Source organism: Dunckerocampus dactyliophorus, chromosome 17 (genome assembly GCF_027744805.1).
Source record: "Dunckerocampus dactyliophorus isolate RoL2022-P2 chromosome 17, RoL_Ddac_1.1, whole genome shotgun sequence".
Taxonomy (NCBI): domain Eukaryota; kingdom Metazoa; phylum Chordata; class Actinopteri; order Syngnathiformes; family Syngnathidae; genus Dunckerocampus; species Dunckerocampus dactyliophorus.
In genome coordinates, this window is record NC_072835.1 from 16,045,400 (window position 1) to 16,070,943 (window position 25,544).

General features: G+C 41.2%; 2 protein-coding genes across 5 annotated transcripts in view; one reads left to right on the top strand and one right to left on the bottom strand.

The window, feature by feature from the left end:
- Nucleotides 1–6,993, top strand: part of pappaa (pregnancy-associated plasma protein A, pappalysin 1a) — a 111,295-nt gene extending 104,302 nt beyond the window's left edge. The window contains exon 22 of the mRNA XM_054756995.1: nt 990–6,993. Coding sequence (XP_054612970.1) covers nt 990–1,094 — 105 coding nt within the window. The 3' untranslated portion in view covers nt 1,095–6,993. The remainder of the gene's footprint in view (nt 1–989) is intronic.
- The window catches only part of LOC129169966 (astrotactin-2-like), a 286,350-nt gene that overhangs the window by 9,195 nt on the left and 251,611 nt on the right, over nt 1–25,544 (bottom strand). For 2 of the 4 annotated variants that reach the window (XM_054756997.1, XM_054756996.1), the window contains exons 21-23: nt 25,418–25,518; nt 22,837–23,020; nt 12,807–14,353 (exon numbers count right to left, since the gene is read on the bottom strand). In XM_054756997.1, the coding sequence (XP_054612972.1) occupies nt 14,116–14,353; nt 22,837–23,020; nt 25,418–25,518 (523 nt within the window). In that variant the 3' untranslated portion in view covers nt 12,807–14,115. Of the gene's footprint in view, nt 1–12,806; nt 14,354–22,836; nt 23,021–25,417; nt 25,519–25,544 lie in introns of those variants that run through there. The other 2 variants (XM_054756999.1, XM_054756998.1) reach the window with 2 other exon arrangements.

Below are 25,544 nucleotides of genomic sequence, written 5' to 3' on the forward strand. Positions count from 1 at the left end.
CTGGTAGACAACATGGCAGCAACAGCAGCTGGTGCCGGTGACGCATTCCTGACGTTTTATCTGGTGACGTGGGATGCCTCGAGCGATGGCTACCGATCCTAGAGTTCTCTTCTGCTGCTCTTGAGGGACAGCAGCAACAATCCGGCAAAATAATGAGAGACAGGGAGAAAAATAAAAAGTTTTTTTCATTTAAAAACTGCTCTGGATTCAGCAGTGTGCAGATGCCACAGTCTTAACTTTGCTAAAGTGCTCTGTTTTTTTGCTGCCCTCAGTCTCCTCTCAGATAGAAATGGTCTCCATAGTGTGCAGTAAAAGTAAAGTAAAGACAGGATAGTCCTGGGCCGTCTTTCAATTTGCATGCTTCCATACTTACACTTAGTATTTTGAGTGCTTAAGTGTGTTCACGTTGAGTAGTAGGGCAAAATGCAGTGCACTGTCTGTACCGCAATGTTGCACTCAGTGCGCCCCAAACGGCGATGGAGCCTAACCACTCTCAGTCATCGCCATCATGGCTCCATTGCGGAAGGGGAGGGACGAGCTTGAGTGGTCGCAATTCACAATTAAAGAGGAGAGAAGAAGAGGAAGCGGATAAGTATTATGATTGTCATTTTCAGTAAGTGCATTCGATTTGGGACAGGACTACACTGTGAAAATTCACAACCTCAGGAACTAAATAGGCAGTGTACACAGTGAAGAGAAAGTGAGCCCTTTTCTCATTCATTGTTCCTATGACTGATGCGTTCAATGCAGTGTGGTTTAATCAGCTTTCCACGGTGCTAGTTTGAAGTCTCGCTGCCCTCGTATAAAAATCATTTCCTCACTGTACCAACAAATAAGTGCAGGGAACTTCACCTTCTTTATTGTCCTGACAACTGAAGCATATGTTTTCATATGTTTTCTCACTGCCCTTAGTCTCCTCTTGGATAAAAAACGTCTAGAAGGGATTGATGAGATCTGAGATGAATTCAAGTGTCTTCCTGTCCACACAGGTGATTCCCTTCCCCATGTCCTGTGACATACGAGATGAGTGCTCCTGTCGGGATCCTAACGCTGTGGAGAACAAAAGAGAAGAGAGCGTCCATTCCCTGGGGTGACCAAGCCCACAAAAGGAGGGAGGGAACCCTTTCAACATCCCAAAACACCTTTGCTCCAACACCACACAGCCCGAGTGGCCGAGGCAGACCCCCTCCATCTTCATCCTTCAATTTCCTGCACATGCTGCTTTGAACAGGTATACCTCTCCATCCTCGCTTACACCCCAAAGCCAGCTGGAAAGATCGAGAAAAGACAACCGGACTCCATGGAAAACGTCATTTGTATAAGGGAAGCAAGCCTTCATCATGAAATCCTTAACCAGGAAGAGTTTCTTTTGGTAGAGATGTAAAAAAACAAAAAGATATGAAGAAAAACAATAGGCTGTGGCATGCCTTTCGATCAGTATCTAGTTTAGTGCCCTTCAGGATGAAAGCGATTCCAAATCTTTAGGGAGGAGGGGGTTTGGTTGTTGGATCAGTAATTATAAATATAAAGGAAATGAAGACACATGTTTCTCAGACACTTTTGAAGGCATGAGGTTTGGCACAAGCGGTTCTGTATCTGTTTAATTTTGCTCAACAACAACAAAAAAGTGTTTCTTCATCGGCACATCAGAAAACCGCTTGGTGGGGAACGATACGCTCGTATTTCTCATTTACACTCCGCAGTTTCCACACAAAAGCCGACATGGAATCAACAAATAGGCGCAGAAACTGTCGGAGTAATTGCCATCCCCGGAACCGCAGAAACAATATTCCCATGCAGTTATTTTTTTTAAATTTCATTTCGAACCAAAACTCAGAATGCGTAATGAAAACAACGCTTGCTACTGTGTCTCCTGCTCCTCCACGCTTCCTGTTGCTTTGCAACATTCTGCACTTTAGCTGTTGTCTGTGGTCAGTCACACTTGCATGTGGAATTTTGAAAAAAACAAACAAAACTTTCACACCTTACTTTCAGTTTGGTTGATTTCAGATGCCGTTGGGTCCCTTGGCGCCCTCAGTCTCCTCTCGGAGGTATACAGTATACAGGAGACCCTCATTCTCCTCTGTAGTTGTACTTATGACTGTTCCATGCAGCGTGTATTTATTTTATTTTTTTTGCATTTCACCACGGTAGTACCTTTCTTGCTAATCTCAGTTTCTTCTTGCAGGACACTCATTCTCCTCCATGCGTTACTTTTAACCTGGAAGTAAAATCAGCTCTGTTTAGAATGTAACCATTATGATTGCGTAGCGCCGTCACACAGTTAAGACACACAAGGGCTGGTTTACAACGAGTGCTTGATAGCTCATACATGTAAACACGTGTAAATGTACACAATTGTGCACGATTGTCCGTAACAAAATGGCCACCGCGTTAAGTGCACTTGTCTCATCAACACATAGCGCAACTTGTGTGTCATTCCCCACCAATCGTTCTGTTTTGGCTGCTATGAGAGCTTCGCATTTTGTCTCACACACACACACACACACACACACACACACACACACACACACATACATTGCTGCTGCTTGGCTTACCAGGCCCCCGAAATGTTGCTGCTCTGCCTCATCCGTGGTTACAGTCAGCGTGACTTTTTATTGGACTCGCAAAAGGCTGCTATAAGCGTTCCATGCCATCCTCATGTGTGTCGGGAATCATTATACGCAATGAAAAAACAGAAGGTATTATTTTCCAGCAAACACCCAACGTACAAAAACAATGTAAATATGTTCTTGATTGAAAGGAACGCTCTCGTTTCATGTTTTTTTTTTCTTTACCAAATGTCATATTCAATTAGTTGTTTGTATAAATGACCTCAGTTACTGCACTTTGTATTTTAGTTGCAAAATCTTTCAAAAACTGTCTGCTAGAAGAAGCTGCTATTGTCAGAATGGTGATGCCAGACTAACTGTATTATATCGGTCCTTTCAACTACCTGTGTTGCCGTTTCAAGACTATTGCATACATCATTGTGTTGGTTTTTACAGCCTGAACTTTAACTCTTTATGTATTCCTACCATGAACAATATGACACGGTAGAGGCTTTAGCGTATACAGTGGGATCTCCAAGGCTCTGGTTTGTTTTTTTTAAATGTTTGCATGTCTGTTCCAGTGCCAAACTTTTAAAATCCTAAAACCTATGCTAACTGTCATACTTGGAAGAGGAAGTTCACTGAAGTCTGACAGCAATACTATTCGATGTTGTTTTTGTTTCGGTGGTAATACGAATGAGAATTCGGCGAAATTGTCCTGTCAGGAAAATTAGTACTTGAACGATTGTTTTTTATTATTATAAAACGTTTTTTTGTATTTTTAATTAGTTGGATTAATTTGATTGTTTTTATGTCATTTTGTTTCCATTTTATAAAATACATTGAATTATTTTGTATTCATTTAAACATTTTAGATAATACATAGCTCTTTTTTTTAAGAATAAAACAATTCCAAATCACTATTTTTAACTATCATCTATATAAGTGTAAACATAAGCAAACCAGTCTTGATTCAAAGCTAAACACAATGGCCGTTCTACTCACAACTGTAATGAATGACGTGCATAGCGAGGGTTCATATGTGTTCCTGGGAGGCGAGTCTCTTCACATTCATGATAAACTTATTAATTGCGTCGACATTAAAACAAAAATAAGGAAAAAGAAAACTGCGCTTGTGGAGGAAATGGAGCTGAAAACATTTTGTGGCATATTTTCCCCGATTTTTTCGGAAGAACTCAGAAGTGTACAACGTTAGAGACATTAGACTTTGGAGGTTCCACTGTGTTTTTTTCTATTTTAATATCTTTACATATCACATCTGGCTCAACTGCACATTTCGTTGTTTGTTTTGTTTTGCCGTCCTTTTTGAAGGTACACATTTAAATAGAAGGAAAACCTGAATGAAGAAAACCAAATTCAATGTTCTTATCTTTCGTGTTGTTTAAAAAAACCCCAAAAAACGACACTATTATCAAAGAATGCATTTAACAGCTTATATTATGTTGATTTTATTAAATGTCATATACGTCTGCTTTACATACAACCGTAACCGGTGGGGGGAGGAGGGGGCTGATCATTTCAAGAAAGTTTATTCATCTCCAAGAAAAAGTCACAGGAAATGGACCATTCTTGTTTTTTAAGTCATAGAACTTTCTATAGCCTGTACCATAACTTCAATGTTTGGGGGGGGAGGGGGTCATTTTTAAGCCATACGTGCAAAAGAAGGAATATCACCTCGATACTGTTGTCATCACAGGATCCCTCGCTGTACCTCATGCCTGTAATGTTTGCTGCTTCAACATATATAGAGAGTTTGTTTTTTGGCTTCTCATAACGATGGTGTACATAGTAGAACTATTTATTGAGAGTGTTATCTTTTTTAAGTTATATTTAATGTCCATGTAAGTTATTTTTTACTTATTGTTCATTCTCCTCTTTGTCGCTGTCCCTAAAAAAAAAAAAAAAAAAACCTTCTTGGCTTTTAGGGAAGAGTCTTCACGTGTGTAAATGCTTCTCCTGTCAAAACCAGAATGTACGTTTTTGTTTTGTTTGCCTGTTTTTCTTATATATATATATATATATATATATATATATATGTATATATATATATATATATATATATATATATGTATATACAAAACAGATACAACATTTTGGAGATGGAGGGCTCCAGGTACCAGGGGTTTTCAAAGTGTGAGGCAAGCCATTTGACTTCAGGGGAGGCGCGGCAGCTTGAGAAAAATTAAAAATTAAAAAAACACAATTTTTAAACCTGCTAAAGTAACATCAGTTCAGGCAAAATGAACTGATTTGTCGTTCCCGTATTATGAGAGGGAACAGAGTCTGGAGCGAGCAGAAAAACCTCCACAGCTCCAGATAATCTGTTTTGGAGGCGGGGGGTGTCGGTGGGGGCTGGGCCACACTTTGATTGGCTCCGATTTATACTAACTGGAGTGGTTATTTGTACCTTTGTTGTGTATTCCACCCCAGTGCCAGCGAAAGAGAGTATGGTCCAGGGCGCCACACATAGGGGTGCTTTTCCTAGCCTGTGCCACCATTTGGCCCGAAGTAAACAGAGTCGGGTGGAAGTAGAAAACAAAACATCTACAAAAAAAAGCTCTGGAAAATGAGTGTTTTGGGGGCAAGGGGAGGCCCCAGCTGTATATATTGGGGTTGATTATTGGACTCCAAAGTAGCTTTTGTACCTTTTTTCAAAAGCATGTTCCAAAAACCTGAGAAGGCACCACCCCAGTGCCAGCAAAAGGTACCTGAAGGTACTGAGCATGTGGTCCAGGTGTTTTTCCCTGGCTTGCGCCACTATTTGGCCAGGAATAAACAGAGTCTGGGGTTAACAGAAAGCTCCACAAAATCCGCGTTTCGGGGCAAAGGGGGCGCTCACCTGTCGGGTGTGGGGGCTCACCTTGCAACACTTTGAAGACCCCGAGTTATTATTGGACTCCAAGGTACCTTTTTTCAAGCGTGTGTTCTTCAGAGGGCACCGCCCCAGTGCCAGCTACCATAAAGTACAGAGAGAGTGCCCCACATCGTGGTGCTTTTTCTGGCCTGTGCCACTATTTGGCCAGGTGTGAAAATGTGTACTCACAGGGGCCGAACCCCGCGTGGCCCCAGGGGCGGCGGAGGCAACACGACACGTAGCGAGGGCCAATGAGTCAGACTTTCTCCCGACGAGGGGATGGCCGCCACCCTCCCTGGGACTCCCACCGCCCCTTCCCCTCCCCCCACTCCTTGACACACTGCCTCATCTGTCACTGTCAGCTCGGCGGGTACAGGGCGGCCAGTGTAAAGGAGAGGGGAAGTTTGGGCGGCTTAAAGGTGCGTTTGAAGCAAGGCTTGAAGGAACACACTCCTCCTGGGCCAAGAGTCCTGGCTTATCACATACTCTAAGATGTCTGCCATCGCGCTCGGCCATGACAGGCTTTGATATCCTTCCATATATTTTTTACAGTTGCCACTTTGTTTCTAATTTAACGTGCATGTCTAAAAAAATGAAGTGTTTGAAGCCCCTCGGTGGAGAAAAATATGTGCCATTTTTATTGTTTTCTGTATTGTAACACATGAAGTACCTCTCACGGGGCTCTAGACTTATCCCTCCATGAACTTTTGTTGTTTTTTTTGTTTGTTTTTTTCAAAAGTATACAGTGTATTTGCATATTACGTGGATATCTAGTGGTATTACTGCAATGTTTCGTACCCGATTGCTCAACAAATATATTTTAAGATGTAAATAGTAATATTATATGATGATTGTATTTGCAGAAACCAATGTACTAACTGTTTGGGAGTAGCTCTCGGATCGATTTTTATCCTAACTATTATACAAAGAGATGTTATTGTATATTGTGTCAAAGTATCGCCCGCAAAACACAGAAAAAAAAACAAGAAAAAGAAGATGCTTTGCCACGCCCACTCGTCATCAGCATTTATTTGTTCATAATGGCTCCGTAGAAGTACTGTTTTCAGCTTTTTAGAACGTCACTTATATACCGTGAGTCATATTTATTATTTGTTGATTATTTCTGGGTCAAAATGGAACCTCATTAGCAACTTTTTATTCTGCATTTAGTTTCTTTCCCCTCATTTTGGACTGGATGAGTCATAATTTGCCTTTTGGGTCTCCTGAGAACTTCACCAACACTGTAAAGGACGCCGTCCTTTGTCTCTCTGATGGCGTCCTCGCTCTTCTTGGTTCTTTTTACAGTATGCACTTTTTCAGGCACATATACAACCAGTTGGACTTTTTTTTTTGTGAAATGTTTTTCTTTTTTTTTTCATTGTTTTCATTTGTTGTTTCTCACAGTTGCAATTATATATATTTTTTGGTGCTCTGGTACATGGCAGAAACATGTCGGATCTGTACTATATTTTCATAAGGAAGAGTCATAAAGATGAGTATCATGTTCATTTTTCGCTGTCATTTATTGTGTAGAAATAAAACACTGGTTAAAGTGAGTGGGTGTCGAAGGAGTGCGATTATTTCTATGAAATGCATTGCTTTTAATTTGCTTGTCTTAATTACATTTGATCACATGACTTTCTACAGCCTGTGACATCCTTATTGTTGCGGATCACACAACAGACCGCAGGCAAAAGTCAGAAGGCAGCCGCTACTCTGAACATGAACCTCACCGCACGTCACCGACAGATGGGATCATTTATTGAGCAATTTAACAACTGTGCCTTGGTTATCACGAAGTATCCACGCAGGTTGTTAGCATGCTAGCTGTTAGCACGCTAACTAGTAGCATTGATCATTTTCCATTTCATTAGCATAGTGCCCAGGTGAAATAGTTTAACAAGACAAAGCCCAAAAGCCACCAAGTTGGTCAAAACTCGATTTGTGCGTCCCGTGTGTGGATTTTAGTGTAACTTTCACCTGCCTGTGCAGCTACTGAGCTACTGTGTAAGTAGCTAACGCTGTCTAAGTACATTTTTGACATGTTCACATGAATATCATAACCTAAGAAATCATAAATTCATCGTTTAATTGGTTGTAGTGTAAAAACATGTTTTGTGGTAATTAAAAATGTATATTTAATGACAAAATACAGTAATATGGCATCATGTAGTGCGACGAGTCAACTCGTGACTGGGACGCACATTTAGAACATTTAAAACAAGTTTCCTCCTAATACGCCTGCAGCGTAACGCTAGGATGCAGAAGTCGATGACGACACACGACTCACCATTATTAGCAACGGGCACAAGACCCATGACAAAATATAGGGGGATTTTTCTTTTCATCCATCCTTTCATCCATCCATCCATTCTTCAATCCATCCATCCATCCTTCCATCATCCATTCTTCCATCCATCTATCCATCCTTCCATCCATCCATCCTTCCATCCATCCATTCTTCCATCCATCATCCATCCATCCAACCATCCATCCAACCATCCATCCTCCCATCCTTCCATCCATCCTTCCATCCATCCATTCTTCCATCCATCTATCCATCCTTCCATCCATCCATCCTTCCATCCATCCATTCTTCCATCCATCATCCATCCATCCAACCATCCATCCAACCATCCATCCTCCCACCCTTCCATCCATCCTTCCATCCTCCCATCCTTCCATCCATCCATCTTTCCATCCATCCATCCATCCATCCATCCATCCATCCAACCATCCATCCATCCATCCATCCATCCATCCATTCTTCAATCCATCCATCCATTCTTCAATCCATCCATCCATCCTTCCATCATCCATCCATCCATCCATCCTTCCATCCATCCATCCATCCATCCATCCATCCATTCTTCAATCCATCCATCCATCCTTCCATCCATCCATCCAGCCATCCATCCATCCATTCTTCAATCCATCCATCCATCCTTCCATCATCCATCCATCCTTCCATCCATCCATCCATCATCCATCCATCCATCCATCCATCCTTCCATCCATCCATTCTTCCATCCATCCATCTTTCGATCCATCCTTCCATCCATCCATCCTTCCATCCATCTTCTATGGTGCTAATCCTCACTAGGGTTGCGGGTGTATGCTGGAGCCTATCCCATCTGACTTAAGGGGAGAGGTGAGGTACACCCTGGACTAGTCAATGGCAGCGCACACAGAGACAAACACACTCACATTCATACCTATGGACAATTTATGAAAGCGGCGTACCTGAGGAAACCCACGCACGCACGGGGAGAACATGCAAACTCCACACAGAGATGCCCAACGAGATTCAAACCCAGATCTTCCAGAACTCCTGACTGTGTAGCCAACATGCTAACCACTCGGCCACCGTGCGGCCTCTTTTTTTAATCTTTAAATTAATTTGAACAATGAATTGTTCTCGTTTTACTGGTGGTCTGTTAGCTGCATCAACAATAAGTTCCATCCTGGCCAAGAAAGACGAAATGAAGGAAGCTAAGGAAGCTAAAAGGTGCTAACAGCACAGACACCTCAAATGCTTTCGGAGGTTGAGAAGTTGCTATTTGTGAGGAGCCGCTCGTCGCCATCGTCCCAAGAAGCGTCTTCAATCAAGGTAAACGTGATGTTCAAGGAAAACTGCACTTTTATCGTCCACAATCCTCATGTGAGACATGAACACACACCTTCCTCTTTTCTGTGCATTGATAATGAGATAAAAAGAGATCAAAAGAGACAAAAAGAGACAGCTCATTCCTGGGACACACCTATGCTGCCTACAAAGACCGCTCTTAAAACACCAAAAACACCTCCAAAAACCTCCCACACGGTTTTATGGTTTTCTATCCATGCTGTGTCCATGTAGTAGCAGGTACATTCATGATAACATGAAATACTTACAGTGTTTCGTCGTGTTTTGGTCCCGTTTAGCATCACTGGAACTTTGTGGGCGCACTGATTTCACGTAGCAACATAGAAGCAAACGCCTGCAGCTGGCATTAACTTTTCCAAACTCAAAAACAAAACCCAGCAGCAGCAGCAGCTCCAACATGGAGCCTGACCTTGTGGTAGTGGCTGGAGGCGTTGTGAGAGAGTGAAGCTAGTCGCTAGCCGGCTAGCAGCTAGCCGGTGTGATGTGGCAACACTACGCCAGCTTGACAATGTTAATAATAACAACAATGTCGCTTTAGCTTGGCTAATATGCGCGTCACATTACAGTATATGTAAATGGAGCGTTGTTGGAGGTTTTTGGAGATTTCTTCAGAAGGTTTTATCGGTGGAATTAGTGTTTCCCATTAGGCGCATTCTTAGCTGCGCCTTCCTAGCTGTTGTTATAGCTTAAGAAAGCACAGAAAATAGACAGACACACGTGTTCATGTCTCACATGAGGATTGCGGATGATGGGCAAAATTCCCCCAAAAAAGTGTTTTTTTTAAAATGTTAATTGATACATTTCATTAATCATTTATAATTATTTTGCATTGGGTATGAATGTGAGTGTGAATGACAGGGTGTACCCTGCATCTCACCCAAAGTCCGCTGGGATAGGCTCCAGCATACCCCCGCGACCCTCGTGAGGATTAAGTGGCACAGAGAATGAAATAATGAAATAATAATAGCAATAATTATAGTGTCTATAAAACATTCTTTATAAAATGTATTTTAGTTTATACTGTCTGGATTTAATTAACTGGGTTTACGTTATTTCCTATGGAAAAAATGGCTTCACTTTTCGTATGTTTCAGTTTCAAACCGTTTGGAATCCATAAGATTCATAAGATTCATAAGAAAAACAGAGGTATTTTTAAGAACAACAAAAACTATTTTGTCAATCAAACATGAGATGCTAAGTGTGACACAAGAAGCATCAACAGCGTCCTTGCAAATGTAACACGAGCACAAGTACGGCGCACCGCCGTTTTCCTCCAATTGCAAAAAGCAATACCACACAATCGACTAATGGATTATAAATCCATCAGGAGGTGAGTTGAGCTAACACGGTGTCGTTCTGTCGTTTTAAAAATGTGATGTTGGGGGGGGCCTCACGTCCATACGGCTGTAACACGTAAACAAGCTTATGAAAGGAGCGTTACATAAGCCGCTCATGTAAACACCATAACTGAATCTTATTGAGCAGAGGGGTCAGTCGACGCGCTACTATTACTGCTGCCGTTCACGTAAACATCGGTCGAAAGAGTGCTGAACTCATGAAATTCCGAATTTGCGTGTGGTTCCGACACTATCGCAGATACGTTGGCATGGAAATGAGAGTTGTTATTCCTGGCATGCCTCTGACGTCCGCGGCCTAATTTGGGAGAATGAACATCAAGCTACTGATTTTTGAAAGTGCCCTTAATGTTGCATGACTGGAAAGAAACTAGATCGGAGCTTAAAGTGAGCTTAAAGGAATAGCTGGTGGGGGGTTGGGGGGGGGTGGAAAAAGAAAACGCTTCCCAGCAGCTCACATGCAGGGAGGCACCTTTGCCTAATGATACGAATTACAGAGTAATTCATCAGAGAAAAATGTCGGCTGTTCAAGAGACGCGAGTGTAAAAGGCGTCAGCTTCTTCTCCAAAAGTTCTTCATGCGCAACATGTGACACAAATCAGCTGATCAATATCACGTCTCATTCATTGACCTCATGCCTGATTAGGTGCATCGTTCTTCTTGTTGTCAAATGATTCATTTGAGTGGTTGGCGCAGCGTCACACAAGCCACACAGTCAGGAGATCGGGAAGATCTGGGTCGAATATCCGCTGGGCATCTGTGTGGAGTTTGCATGTTCTCCCCGTGCGTGTGTGGGTTTTCTCCAGGTACTCCGGTTTCCTCCCGCATTCCAAAAACATGCATGTTAGGTTAATTGGAGACTCTAAATGGTCCATAGGTATGAATGTGAGTGTGAATGGTTGTTTGTCTACATGTGCCCTGCGATTGGCTGGCGACCAGTCCGGGTTGTACCCCGCCTCTCGCCCGGAGTCAGCTGGGATAGGCTCCAGCATGCCCCCGCGGCCCTAGTGAGGATAAGCGGCATAGAAGATGGATGGATGGATTGTTCTTATTTGGATCAGGAGCTACGCAACCACAAAGTGAAGTTCATAACACCTGAAGTTCAGACCAGGGCGGTAAAAAGCTTCAAAGTGGGGTTTCCAATTGGGTTTGGGGTTTCAAATGAGGGTTCCATTAGCAAATCAGGATTTCCTGTTAGAGTCAGGGTTTCGATTAGGGTTTCCTTGCGTGAGAGTCACTCGCGGTCAAACGTGGACGCATGTAGTTAAAGCGAGGCATGACAACGTCGTTGTGACGGAAGGCAGAGTAAATAGCACATAGAATGCGACAGTAATTAGCACGTCATTTGTCAAAAACAATCTTTTATGCCTACGGCAGCAAAACACACCACAAATACACAAAGCATTGGCAACGCAATATGATGGACGGTTTCACATTAGAATTGCAAATTTCAGTTATCCTCGCTGTCACCAGAGAAATATGTGCTGCAGCTCATTGATTTTGAAGTCGTCAATGCAATCGGTTTTGGATGTGGGTGTTCCAACATGTGTTAGCACTTTGGAGGCGAAGTATCAACAAGCACTTCTTCACTTTCTTCTGATACCAGGAGCAGAAAAACGCTGAACAAGGAGGGAGGATTGGGCCGCTAAAGTTTCAAACGGGGCCACAAGCGGAAAGGGGCGCTGTTGCGTTACGACGTGTCGCTTTGGTTGAAGTGAGTTTCATGAGGAAGTGGTTCTTTGGGGATCAGTGGTCATGTTAAAGGGGGTTCTCAATTCTAATGAATGACAGCTAGCATTTCCATTTCTGTAGCACTTTGTGTGACGTATTTGGAATTCTCCCAATCATTACGAGAGGCGGTGGTTATCATTAATAACCGGTGGGAGGAGCCATTGCATTCATTTCGTGACAAATGTTCCGCGAGATATGACATTTGTCCGTCTGTTACTTGTATTACTTTCTTGTGTTTATTTCTTTGTTTTGAAAACCGAATTGATCACATGGTTCAGTATCGGTAGCATGTATCTACATTTTTTAATATTTCACATTCTTCAGAAAAAAATTACAATCAAATCCACATAATACATTTTTTTTACATGTATACAATGTACAGTATCATTTATTATTACAATTTATATAACATGAGATGAAAATAGTGGAAAAAAAGGCATCGTCAAACCTCATGAAAACAATCGTCCTGGCCTTGGAGACAACGTCGGACACATTTAAAAAAAAGGAGCCCGAAAGGACGCAAATGTGCTCTCATGAGAATTTAGTAGAAAAGCGTACAAAGAGTAGTGAGGCGTTACATTACGTTTATTATTTAGACATTTATCTTTTGAAAAGAATCAACGAAACACTAAAGTACAGTTTTGTAAAAAAAAAAAAAAAAAAGTAAACTTCTAAAATCACTGTAAAACAAATAAAATAAAAAAAAATGTCAAAAAATAAATACATAACTCATCACATGACTGAATGCAATTCTAGTAAATCTGCTTTTCTACTAATTACAATGCATTTTTGTACAAAATCCTACTAAATTCTCTTGCGAAGAGGCTCAGCTGCGGTGACTGTGCGGTCACTGCTGACGACAATCAACATTAAACATTGACGCAAACAAATCAATGAACAAAAAATTCCTTTGTGGGGATGATTTCAATTCATGAATCATCTCCTTGCTGTATTTTGTTTGTCACATTCCCAACCATAAAAATGGACCTAAAAGCCTTTTGCAGCGGTAAAAACAACCATTTTCTACATGAACACAAACACCCTGGAAAGCACATCTTTATGATTGCTGCATAAAATCCAAAAGCTCTCATGTCCGCCATCTCAACTGGAGAATCCTATTTTTTGCAAATTGAAACCCTAAATGGTTGAAAATCCACGGCCGCCACTGCATTATCACAGCTTCCCTTTTTTGTGGTTTATTTCCAGGTTTATATTTCCCGTTTATTTCTATTATGAAAGTTGACGGTTATCACGAATAACTGCCAAAAGGACTTTTATGATAAATGCTATGACACGTACATCGCGCATGTGCATTAGCCATATGAACCCAAAGAGGGGGTGTATCTTTTACCTGGAAACTATGTTTATGAAAGCTACATGAAGTCCAAAACCTTTAATGTGCCCCCTGCAACCACATCAACGAGAGCAGAAACGACAATCCTAGTTTCCGAAGAAATAATGTACCACCGCCAACGTTATGTGTCCCGTACTGTTTGCTAGTTTGCAGAATTTCCCTTTTTTTTTCTCTCCAATTCCTTCAAACCTTGCTTAAATTTCTGCGTGAAAGACGCAACAATTTCAAAGACAAAATCTGGAGAAGTGGAGGAAGTCTGGACTCTTTTTTCAAGAGATTCCTAAACACAAATAGTGTTGTGCATGGCTTTAACACAGCTTCATTTCTTGTAAAAATGTTTTTTTCTCTTTTTTCTTTAGGTACTTCAGGTAAAAGCACCAACAAAAGAACCACAAAGTTACATTCAAAGTATTTAAACCAACTATTTTACCTTTTGGTTGAAGACTATCTTACACGTTCTCGTGTTTTAAGCGTTCTTGATGTTTTCTTCTGCGATCTTACAAATAAAAGCAAGTCACACATACGGTCCGTCATGTTCGACCAGAGACGTCTGCTGCAGTCAATGATGTCCCGGCGTGCAGCACGTCTCCCGTTCTAGCGTTTCATCGCAGTTTAGTGCTGCTGTACGTGTTGCGCTGTACAGAAATGAGCTTCTCCGTGCAGGAGGTGCGTCCCTCGTGCAGTGAGCTGCGCCACGTCCCGCCCGACGGTCGACCCTCGTCGCTGCGGCAGTAGACGTACGCCATGGTGTCGGTGCGGCTCTGGATGTGGGTGCTACGCAGGAGGGAGCGGCAGTAGTGACTGATCTTGTCCACCCTGCGGAGGATCAGGTTGGCCTTTCTGTCAGAAAGCGAAGATGACAAAATGGTCAACAAGGACAATTCATACTAGAAAGTAACTGGTAAGTAAATGCTTATTATGTCTTCCATATTAGGTAATAGGAGTATAAAGCTCCAACATGACAGAGTGAAAAAACGTTCTCCTCCCATTCTGTGTGGAAGTGGTAATTTTTTTGGTCACCTTAAGTTTAGAAGAAATAAATTCGAGGCTTACTGGTTAGCTCGCTAGCTTGCTATCCAGCGGCCGCCTCGAGTCCCTGCAGCATAAGACTTGGTCAATGTAAACAATGAATAATAGCAGTGTAAAGGTGACTATGGGGTTGTTATTTAATGTCTACAGGGCTCTAGTAATGTAAAAAAAAAAAACGTTTTTAGAAGGTCATTAGCAGGTTTTGTATGCTCTAACTACAAACATATTCCATTTATTAATATTGAGTCCTACTTCGGGAAATTCACCTATGGCGTTTGGGGCTGGAACCAATTAACCGCGATAAACGAGGGACGACTGTATTTCCAAAGTTTCACGGAAATCTGTGCTGCAGTTTTTGCGAAATTCTGCAAACAAACGCGTTTTCGCAATCATTGTCAAACGTTTATTTTGTTGCCATATTTCACCCATTCAATTCATATTCTTGTTAAACGTTGCTTAAAGACGTTAAATAATTGCTTCAAGTGAAGCACTCATTGGAATACTTGAAAATTCACATTTTTAACTCATTTCATGTACTAAATTGAAATAGTAGGTTTTTTTTTCGAAAACATTCCAAACATTTTTCAATCATTTTCATTAAATGATTTAATATTATCAGATGTTTAATAATTACAGTCACACTATCCTTTTGTACCATTACATTTACAATGACAAAAACATACACATATATTGCAAAATATTCCAAAATAAAAGTGGTATTCTCTATTACTCGCTGGTTGGCTAGGATAAGTACTAGCCTCTTGGCAAATATGCGTGCCCGACAGCTGATTTCTCACTTTAATTAATAGCATTGCCAGTATTGCCTTTTTACGAAAGCCGCCTTTTCAATTCCTTTGTGTTGCCGCGTCGATTACGAAGGTCAACACGAGGTTACTCAATGTCGCAAAACAAAGGGATGCACAAAAATGAGGAAAACGCAGCACTTGTGGCAGCATTTGCACATCCACTGCCTCTGTGTCTGCACATAAATGGATCTCTCAGAAGTGCAGGAATTGCGTCCTGCCTGCCTGCCAGTCTGGGTCGAAAACTATCACAAGCAGCTGCGTGTTGAATTGTCCGATAGCGGTGTTGTTGAGCAGACAATTTTGGGGCGGGGGGGTGGGGGTTCGCTGCTATTTACAACGCAACCCAAGATGCTTGTGAAGCAGAAAAACAACGGAATACACCTACAGTAGAGTTTGTATTCAAGGTTGTTAAGCTAGTGGGGATTCTAAAATGAGGAAAACACACACAGAGAAGGGGGAAAAATTCCATTTGTTTTGAAAAGCAGCGTCTGCTGAGCATCAACATCTGTCTTTAGTTAGGCAAAAAGGAGTACAGACATCCTTTTCACTTATTTGCTGAAAATGGGGGAAACATTTTCTCATTTCCCCCTAAATTCTTCTGTCTGACACAACACAATAGCAAACACATAATCAAGGGAGACTTGCAAGCATGTCAACTGGAGACAAATTAAACATTTATGATGCTGAACACACAGTGGAAGCAACAAAAACAAAACCTCAGAAGTGACTTTCAGGTTGCAGTCCAATAAATTCAGGTCTACACATTTTTGCATTTGTGTATTTAAGAAAATGAGCAGTGAAAAAAAAGCCATGCAGCTATAAATAGAGTCGTAAAATAAATACACACGGACATTCAGGAGCTCCTGGGATTGTCGGTGCCTGGAGGAGCGCTGATTGTGCTTACGTTTACACTTGGCCATTCTTTTCGCCTTTAAAAACGGCACCACCAATTGAGCCTGCTTGTAAATTACTCCCAATGAGGCTCAAGCCTGCCAACACGGGGCAGTAAATAATCCAAGCACGCTCATCCAAAAGGCAACCACCCACGACCCCCTTTACCGCTGCCCACACACAAATCCATGTACACAAAAACAACCCCCATCCCAATATTGGCCAATAGCTTTTCCTAATGATCAAAATAACCACAATCAGTACAAATTAGACTTTTGTGTTGAATAGTTTGGATTTTATAAACACATCAGATGTTGTTGTTGAAGCTTGTCAAGATGGATTTCTGAGACTGCAAATACCGTTGCAGCCAGAAGTTGCTCATGTCTTATTAGGAGTTAGATGCACTAATTGAACTCATTTATGCTAATTTCAAAATTATGCATACAGTCGCCTAAATCCTAATACAGTAAGCATTCTAACTTCTAGTGGTACGTTTTTGGCTTTTTAGGTTTAGAAGGAATAAATTCAAGGCTAACCGGTTAGCTCGCTAACTTGTTAGCACACTAACTCAGTAGTTTGCTAGCTAGCAGCCGTCTCAAGTCCCTGAAACATAAGACTTGAGCAATGTGTTGTAAACAATGAATAATAGGATCGTAAAGGTGGCTATTGGGGTGTTATTTCACGTCTACGGGGCTCCATTTATTAACATCGAATCCGATATCACGGAAATTCATTTATCACGCCCGGGCCTGGAATCAATGAACCGCTATAAACAAGGAATGACTGTAAACAAGAAAACTAAAACAAAAACAGTAAAAACTGAAAGAAAGAGCAGTAATTTTACAAGAATAAAGATGAAATAATAGTCAATCAATAAGTCATAATATCACAAGAAAAAATTGCATAAAGTTGAAAAGTTAAAGGAAAAAAGTAATGTGAGAATAATGTTACAATTTTTGGAAAGTGAGGTTTGGTAAAAGTTATTATGTTAGGATAACAAAGTCAAACAATTCCAAGAATAAAGACGTAATATTATAAAAAATGGAGACAGAATAAAGTTGAAATATTTGTAAAAATAAAATAAACACAGCAAAAATGGAAAAACGAGCAAAAAAGGGTAGCGTCATGAGAAAGTTCATACTAACGATATGCTTAAATAATCAAAATACAATACAATACATAAAATACACGTTACACAAAGCTGAGATGCCAATCTACATGGGTTGGTTTGGAAAATGTGGCCCCCGCATCCTTTGATTTTCGGTATGTAGCCCTCGGTGGAAAAGGTTTGGTCACCCTTGTTCGAGATCACGATCATGACCAACTGCGGCTGGTAGAATTGAGATTGAGCCTTACAGTGCCAATGAGAGATATTTAATGAGATTAGAGCTACTCTCAATGGACGGAGACAAACAGTTTGCACTGGGACATAATGTGTCCTTCACATGTATGTTCTTGTGTTTTACGTCAACGTCGTTGCAGTGAACCTTTTCCCAATTGCATATAAGAACGTCCTGTTGTAATATCTTCTACACTCCTGATCACAATTTTACGGCATTTTGCACTGTTGGAGGTTCTAAGTAGAGCTTCAAAATGCAAAAAGAGGAAGTGGGAGTGAGACAAAACATGTTTTGAGGAAGCAATTTATTGCGAAAAAGCGTTAAATCAGTCAAATCAAAAGTTTAAGACCAAATGTTCTTGGCTTTAGATCAGGGAATCACGCAGGATGGTCCAAAAGAGTGAGGTTATTCCCTTCCACTTAGGCCTTTGTCAGGCGGGCAGTATAAGCTGCACTTTAGTCCTGTTGAAAAACCCAATCATTACGACGCAGACGAGGGCCTTCGGTCTTGAGGGATGCCCCATACAACATCTCCCCATAGCCAGTTGCCGTTTGACGCCTCTGCACAATCTCAAGCTCCATTGTTTCATGGAAGGAATAAGCACCCCACGTCACGATGGCGCCCGCTCCACTGTGCCGTGTGGAAAACATCTCAGGTGGGATCTCCTTGTCATGCAAGTAACGTTGGAAGACATCAGGACTGTTAAGGTTACATTTTTTTCTATTTCTATTTTCCTGGAGGAAAAAAAATAGACAGCTAGCATTAACCGCGTGCACGGAGCTGAAAAGGACTTGCAGTTGCAGCAAGTTGAAAACAAGTGAGCCAGAATGTGGCATTCCACGCACAGCAAAGAGCACAAGTAAGAGGCACACGTAGCATGACATCACAGAGTAGCATGACATCACAGAGTAGCCAGCAAAGGGTACCAATTGCGGGGACTAATCCACTGGACAAGTTCGATAAGACATCAAGTTGTCAGAGCACTTATCATTGGGCAAAAGACTGTACAAGCAGAATTAACCAGTAAAGTTAACTGAAGACAATGTGGAAGACGATAAGATCCCACTGTTGACAAAAGCCTCAAAGTCTGATTCAGAGATCCCTTGGGTCAGCTATTATTGATACTGCCTGTACTCACACAGTTTGTGGGGGGAAATGGCTGAAGAACTACTTGAATACTCTCAGCCAAAATCAAGGGATGAAGCTACTCCAGACAGACTCCAAGTTGCAGATCATTTAAATCTGGAAAAGGAAACACAGTCTCGTCAAATGGACGAGTGAATCTACCAGCTAAAATAGTAGAAACAAACCATATAGAAACGGAGGTGTGGTTGAAGCTGACAACACACTTCTGCTGAGCAAGACGTCATTAAAAAGAGCAGGAACTGTTTCGGACATGGAAAGCGTTGAGGCAGCAGTTCAACAGTTGTGGATGACAATGACGTTAAAAAGGTCCAAATGTAAATAAAGATGACGTTCTTGCATTAAGAGACAATATGTCTCACGCTCTGCACGGTGGCCTGGTGGTTAGCATATTGGCCACACAGTCAGGAGATCGGCAAGATCTGGGTTTGAATCTCCCCTGTGGATCTCTTTGTGGAGTTTGCATGTTCTCCCCGTGCATGCGTGGGGTTTCTCCGGGTACTCCGGTTTCCTCCCACATTCCAAAAACATGCATGTTAGGTTCACTGGCGACTCTAAATTGTCCATAGGTATGAATGTGAGTGTGAATGGTTGTTTGTCTATATGTGCCCTGCGATTGGCTGGCGATCAGTCCAGGGTGTACCCCGCCTCTCGACCAAAGTCAGCTGGGATAGGCTCCAGCATGCACCCACGACCCGAGTGAGGATAAGCGGCATAGAAGATGGATGGATGGATGTCTCACGCTGAAAAGATCTTTTGAAATTTTTGAAACACAAACAGTCTGGCCATGGATGTGCAGATAAGCTCCAGAAGCTCATCCACAGCTCTGTAAATAATAACAAAGAATGCGTGGCTATTTATATGACATACCAATAGTGATAGATAGATAGATAGATAGATAGATAGATAGATAGAAACGTGTAGTGAATAAAAGTGGTCCAAGGGAACAACAAAATATAAATGTCATTTTGGAAAACGTTTATTTTGGATTAACAGAGGATCATCCTGTGTCTTGACGAGCAGCCAATCGGATCCTCCGGCTCAGGCAGACATTTTTTTGGGTCTACCGCTTGACTTTTTCATTCCAAAACGCTCAGGATCTTTGAAGAAGTTTCAAATGACTGTCTTCCTGCGTCCAACCTCGGCAGCAACGGCGCGCTTGCTAGGGGCCTTGCTTATGCAGCTCAACAATTAGACCGTCCTCAAAGAGAGAAAGCGCCTTTTCCTTTGCCATCAAGAGATCTGATAGTCTCATTTTCTGTCATGTATTCACATGACAGAAAATGAGACGGAATCCACATTTTTGCCAAGATTATGGCTTTTAAAGGCTGTGGTCCTAAACTTTTGATCAGCTGTTTCACTTTAATGGTTGTTTGCAATAAATTGCTTCGTCAAAGATGTTTCTGTCTCACTCCCTTGTCTTCTTTTGGCATTTTGAAGCTCTACTAAAGCCTACTTAAGATCCAACAGTGAAAAATGTAAATTCTTGCAATTTTTCAACTCATCTTAAAAGTTTGATCGGGAGTGAATACTTACATCTGCGAATTGGTTCTTGTCGTTCACTGGAAAAGACTCGACTTGTTTGTGAGTGTCACATCTCTGATAACAAATATCAGTGCATAATAACGTGCCGCATTTCATACCGGTACCGGTAACGGAGTTGTACCATTTGAAATCGTAATCCATGAGCTTTCCCGTTTCTGGAAACCAGTTAGTCACGCCATAATTTTTAACAACGTGAAACTTGCTCAGGGATATTTAAGTATTAGTTGGGGTGTATGTATGTATTTGAAGCTCTATGTGTAACTTTGACCCTGTACATATAAGAGGACACTCAAGATAATTGAAGATGTACGTTGTATTATCATTCCATCATGGAAAAGGAATGGTTCAATTAAATTATTAAAATGTACAAGAAACAAGAATTTGGTGCATAATTTTGAATTAATGATGGATTGTCTCTAATTTACACAGGGTCAGAAGCATCCACACAAGCTCAAACATATACAAACAGTTGCCTAAATCGTGACAAGAGCATGTCCTGTGAACATCTATTTAGGAATCACGATTGACTGAAGCTGGTAGCTTGTCTTTGGCATCATAAAATAATGTGGTTGACTCTCATTGGATCGGCTGATATCTTCAACAATGGGCAACTTTCTAAGAGACATTTAAAGAAGGGATGCACAATATATATATTTTTTTCAAACTCACCCCGATACCGACAACTTTCTGCTTCTCAAGACCAATACCGATACAATAACCGATAACTTATTTACAGCTTTTATTTTTTAAATTTAGATTTAACTGTAATTTGTGCACACGTGGAAGTAAGAAAGGTGGATTAGACAACTTGTACCTGTAGATTTGTCTTAACCAAATATGACATCACTTCTATTAAACTAAATATAAAAGTAACAAAAATGGAGAACAGCTGTGTTTCTAGAAATGAACGTTTATTTTTTTCCAAACAAACAAAACTGTATAGTCCTTTATTGCGCCACTGCGCTGTCAGGCCTAGCAAGCTTATTTCTATCTATTGGTGTATGCAGGAATGTGACGATCATGTCGTGTTTTGCCGGCAAACATACATCTAATATACAGATAGTGGCGGCTCGGAAGTACAAACCGTGGCTGTAAGTGGTTTACTAGCCGACAAAAGCCGGCATCTTCGTGTGTGGCTAGCTTCGTGGCCGTTTCTTTATCAGCGCTAGTGTCTTCGTAAGCTTTCCAAACACCGTTGTAGCAATGCTGGCATTTCAGGAGGCAAATCCCACACGATCGACACCATGATTGTTTACAAGTGAGCTCAGGGGAGGTGTGCAGCTCGTCGCAGAAAGAAAGCGCTTGGTTTGCTCACCTTAGCCCAGTAACACACACCACAGTACGGGTAATCTTGCCTCATTGGAAAAATTTTTATTTTATTTTATTACCGGTTATCAATGCTATTTTTAATGTTTGGATTTATTGGTATGATGTCAATTCCTCATATCCGTCCCATAATTGTCGGTCCCATAATTATCATGCACCCCTAATTTAAAGTACTTTTTATAATTGTGTTATTTTTGTCGTGCAAAATAACTTTGAACTTTTGGCATATTTCCTGAGTTGAATGTTTTTCACATTTTTCGGCATTGAAAAACAATCCTCTCGGAGACTGGAGGACAAGGAGGAAGTGACATCACTTGGAGAACCTTCCCTCTTAGAACTACACATGGAAATCGAGTGTTTTCATATTGTTGTCGTGCATTTTTGGGTGGTTTTCTGTTGTTGTTACATATATGTTTTGATATTATTCCCACTCGTTGCGTGCAAGGCTTACAAAGACAGCAGACGGAGTAAACCATGACCAAAAGATGCCATTTGCTGTGTCAGATTGCACAGTATTGTGTTCGACACATTTCAAAGACAGTTGTTTTGATAATGCGCCTGAGATAACGGAAGGTTTGGGACTAAATGTGTGTTACTGCTTCTACCATCAACTGTCCCGACTATCTTTCTTCGACTCAGACCGGGGGCAACACATCCAAAACTTCCATAACCGATATGCTTATTCGGTTCATGTTGAAAAATGATTGTGTACATGTATGTAGTAACAATGTACGATGTGTTAATAAGTACTCATCACAGCACAATATCAGTGATTGTTATTATTGTTGTGAATATTTCCCTTTCTGAGCTTTGCTGTTTAGATGAGTCTGGTTGCCGGAAAGCGTTGTCGACCTGACGTCACGGGTGATAGCGGTATGACAAAAACATTTGACTTTATTGTACTTTATTCCAATGATGAGTGTATGTAAACTGTAAGAATTCTTGGTCTTCCTACAAGGTTCAGTCATTGGGTTGGTTTTTTACCTTCGCAGTCAACACTCTCTTGGCATAACCAAGCATTTAAACGGAGGAAATACTGTAGCTACATGGTCTGGCAGCACCAGGGTGAGTACAGTTGTTATGTAAGAAAACCCAGAATGAATGTAACGGATGCTAAACAATACGTCACAAAAACGTCTAGACGAGAAAACTGTGAGATTACTCAGACGTCTAAGCCGGCCCTATTTTAAGTGTTCTCTGAGTGTGCCAATCCATGATAAATTGGTCCAAAAAATCCTCTCACCTGGGGCCCAGCTCGTCCTCGCTGCGCCAGACGAAGTCTCCAAACTTCTCATAGAGGGAATTGTAGTGGTGCTGGACTCGGTAGAGCAGAGGCGGAGGGATTTCCATCAAGGTGTTGTAGGCCATCTGTTGCTCCTTACCACTCGTGTAGCCGTTGTACAAGTTGTACACTTTGTCTGCTATTTCTTCAGAAGGAAGGGAAACAAAGAGGGGGTTTAATGTGAGGAGATCCCCTCATATTTCAGGAGGCATTTTACTACATTTTCTCAAGGGACAATACTAGGTGTGTCACGACACATCCAGCTCACAATTATTGGGTTTACAAGAACGAGACAAGTCGGTATTTTAACATGATTTTTAAGAAAACTACAATGAAAATATATAGGACTGGACAAACGGACTTTTATTTAACTGTCGAAACAATGCAGGGCCACTTTGAAATGTTTCATAACTTTATAACTTTGCATGCATGACCCAAGCATGATGCTGTTAAACTTGTTTCCACAAATTGAAACAAAAATTAAAACTAAACTAATGCAGAGAAGCACAAGGAGTGGCGGGTTCCCAGAGTCAGGACTAAACACGATTTATGGAATATTATGTAATTATGTTTTTATGGATGGATGGATGGAATGATTTTATGACGTGATTTTACCCTTCTTTTCTGTAAAGCACTTTGAATTAGCTTGTATATGAATTGTGCCTTGCCTTGCCTACAGTTTTAAAAGTTAAAATAATGACGGCAGTTGTAGCTGCTACTACTAATCATTTATGTTGATGTGTACTTATGTAAAAACAGATTGCGGATTGCAGTACATTAGTTTTATGGTTACACTAAAAGAACTATAGTACCCTTGATGCTTACAGTGCTGAAACAGAGAGTCGTGCATTTTTTAAATAGACGCTAACATCACATGTTTTGAAGTCTTATGCAGCGATCGTGTTTTGATCTGACAAACCTTAAGTAAGTTTGATCAAATGCAGAATTACTACAGCTACTGCCTCGACATTAACACCGCCGCAGCTGTTGACTTCTTTCCACAAATTGAAACAAAACCTAAAACTAAACTAAAAGAATTTTAAAAGTTAATATAATGACAGTAGTTTTAGCTGCTGCTACGAAGGATTCATGTTGATGTGTAGTTATGTAAAACAGATTGCAGTAGGTTAGTTATATATTTACGCTAAAATAACCACAGTTCCCATGATGCTGAGAGTGCCAAAACAGAAAGTAGTGCATTTGCAAAATAGAAGCTAATAATCACATGTTTTAAAGTCTTATGTAGCAATTGTGTTTTGATCTGATGTAGAATCCCTACAGCTTCTGCTTGAACATGAACACCACCACAGCTGTTGAACTCGCCACTAGTCACTAAGCACCCGCTTAGTGACTAGTGGCTCTGGGAACACGGAGGTAAGTTGGCGGTTCCAATCTTGCCTCGCACACTGCCACTTCCATATTACATGTATTATCATTCACAGTAGCGATGCCATAGCTCACAGTCTGATAGACTTCGGGCTGCCCTGTCTCGTGACACCCTTCGACAATACTATAGAAATGAAACTCGGACATGCTTTAGAGATGTACAGTAGATTTACTCTCCTCTGAAAGTGCCATTCTTTTTTAAATAGCTGGCAACAAAGGGGGTAGCAAGATAATTGTGTCTTGCCTGGTGGTGTCATGGTCTGGGGCCGCATGAGTGCTGCTGGGTACTGGGGAGCCGTGGTTCATTGAGAGAAATATGAATTCCAATATGTAGTGCGACATAGCGAAGCAGAGCGTAATCCCTTCCCTTGGGAGGTTGGGCAGTTTGAAAACAAAGAATTCAAACACGCCTCCAAGATGTGTGTTTGGTTCTTGGTAAGGGGTAAGGGTCAGGGTTGGAATTAGGATGAGGGTTTAGGGTTATAGCTTCGGTTTGGGTCAGGGTTCGATTTTGGGTTTGTTTGGGGTTAGCAAAGAATGTTAAAAAATGTGCTGTGTCTGATGCTATATAGACAATATTGGCTGTGTGTTGAGTCCTTTTCAGTCAACAGTAAATCAATACAGCTGTACAAGGTGTACACCGACTACCCAAAGGTCCATTAGTTTCTATATTCTATTTCTATTGTATTGTCCTTTGAGAAGATATACTCTCCATCTGAGTGGTGTACTCACAGACACATGCAGCCTTGAACAAACGGTTTTTTTTTTTTCTAAATTTGTCAACAATTCTGCAATTTTGAGGTTACGTTGGGTCAGGTTGGGTTGGATGAATTTTTGAAAAGCTGTTTGGATGAAATGGTTGCCAAAGGTCATACAAGTCAGTGCATTGACAGGAAAACAAGTTAGTTAGTTTATGTCCTTCAGATGTGCTTTCTCCAAAGCAGCAGACCAAAATCAACTGATTTATTAACATAAATTATAGAATGAAGAAAAACAAAACCGCACCACATTTGAGAAACTGTAATTGGAAAATGACTCGATTGTATCATCAGAATCGTTTTTCACTTTTTTTTTTGCCTTAACAGCAAAACAGTGGAAACAGTGGAAATACAAGACGGCAACAATTATATAATGAGAAGTGATAGATGTACTGTACCTTCAGCTCGGCTGTCATCCACCATCGGGCAGGACGTCCGTACGGAGACGTAGCTGGATTCTGAGTGACTGCCCCGGCTATCCACTGCATAGAGAGTGAACCTGAAATAACAGGAAAGAAGAGGTTT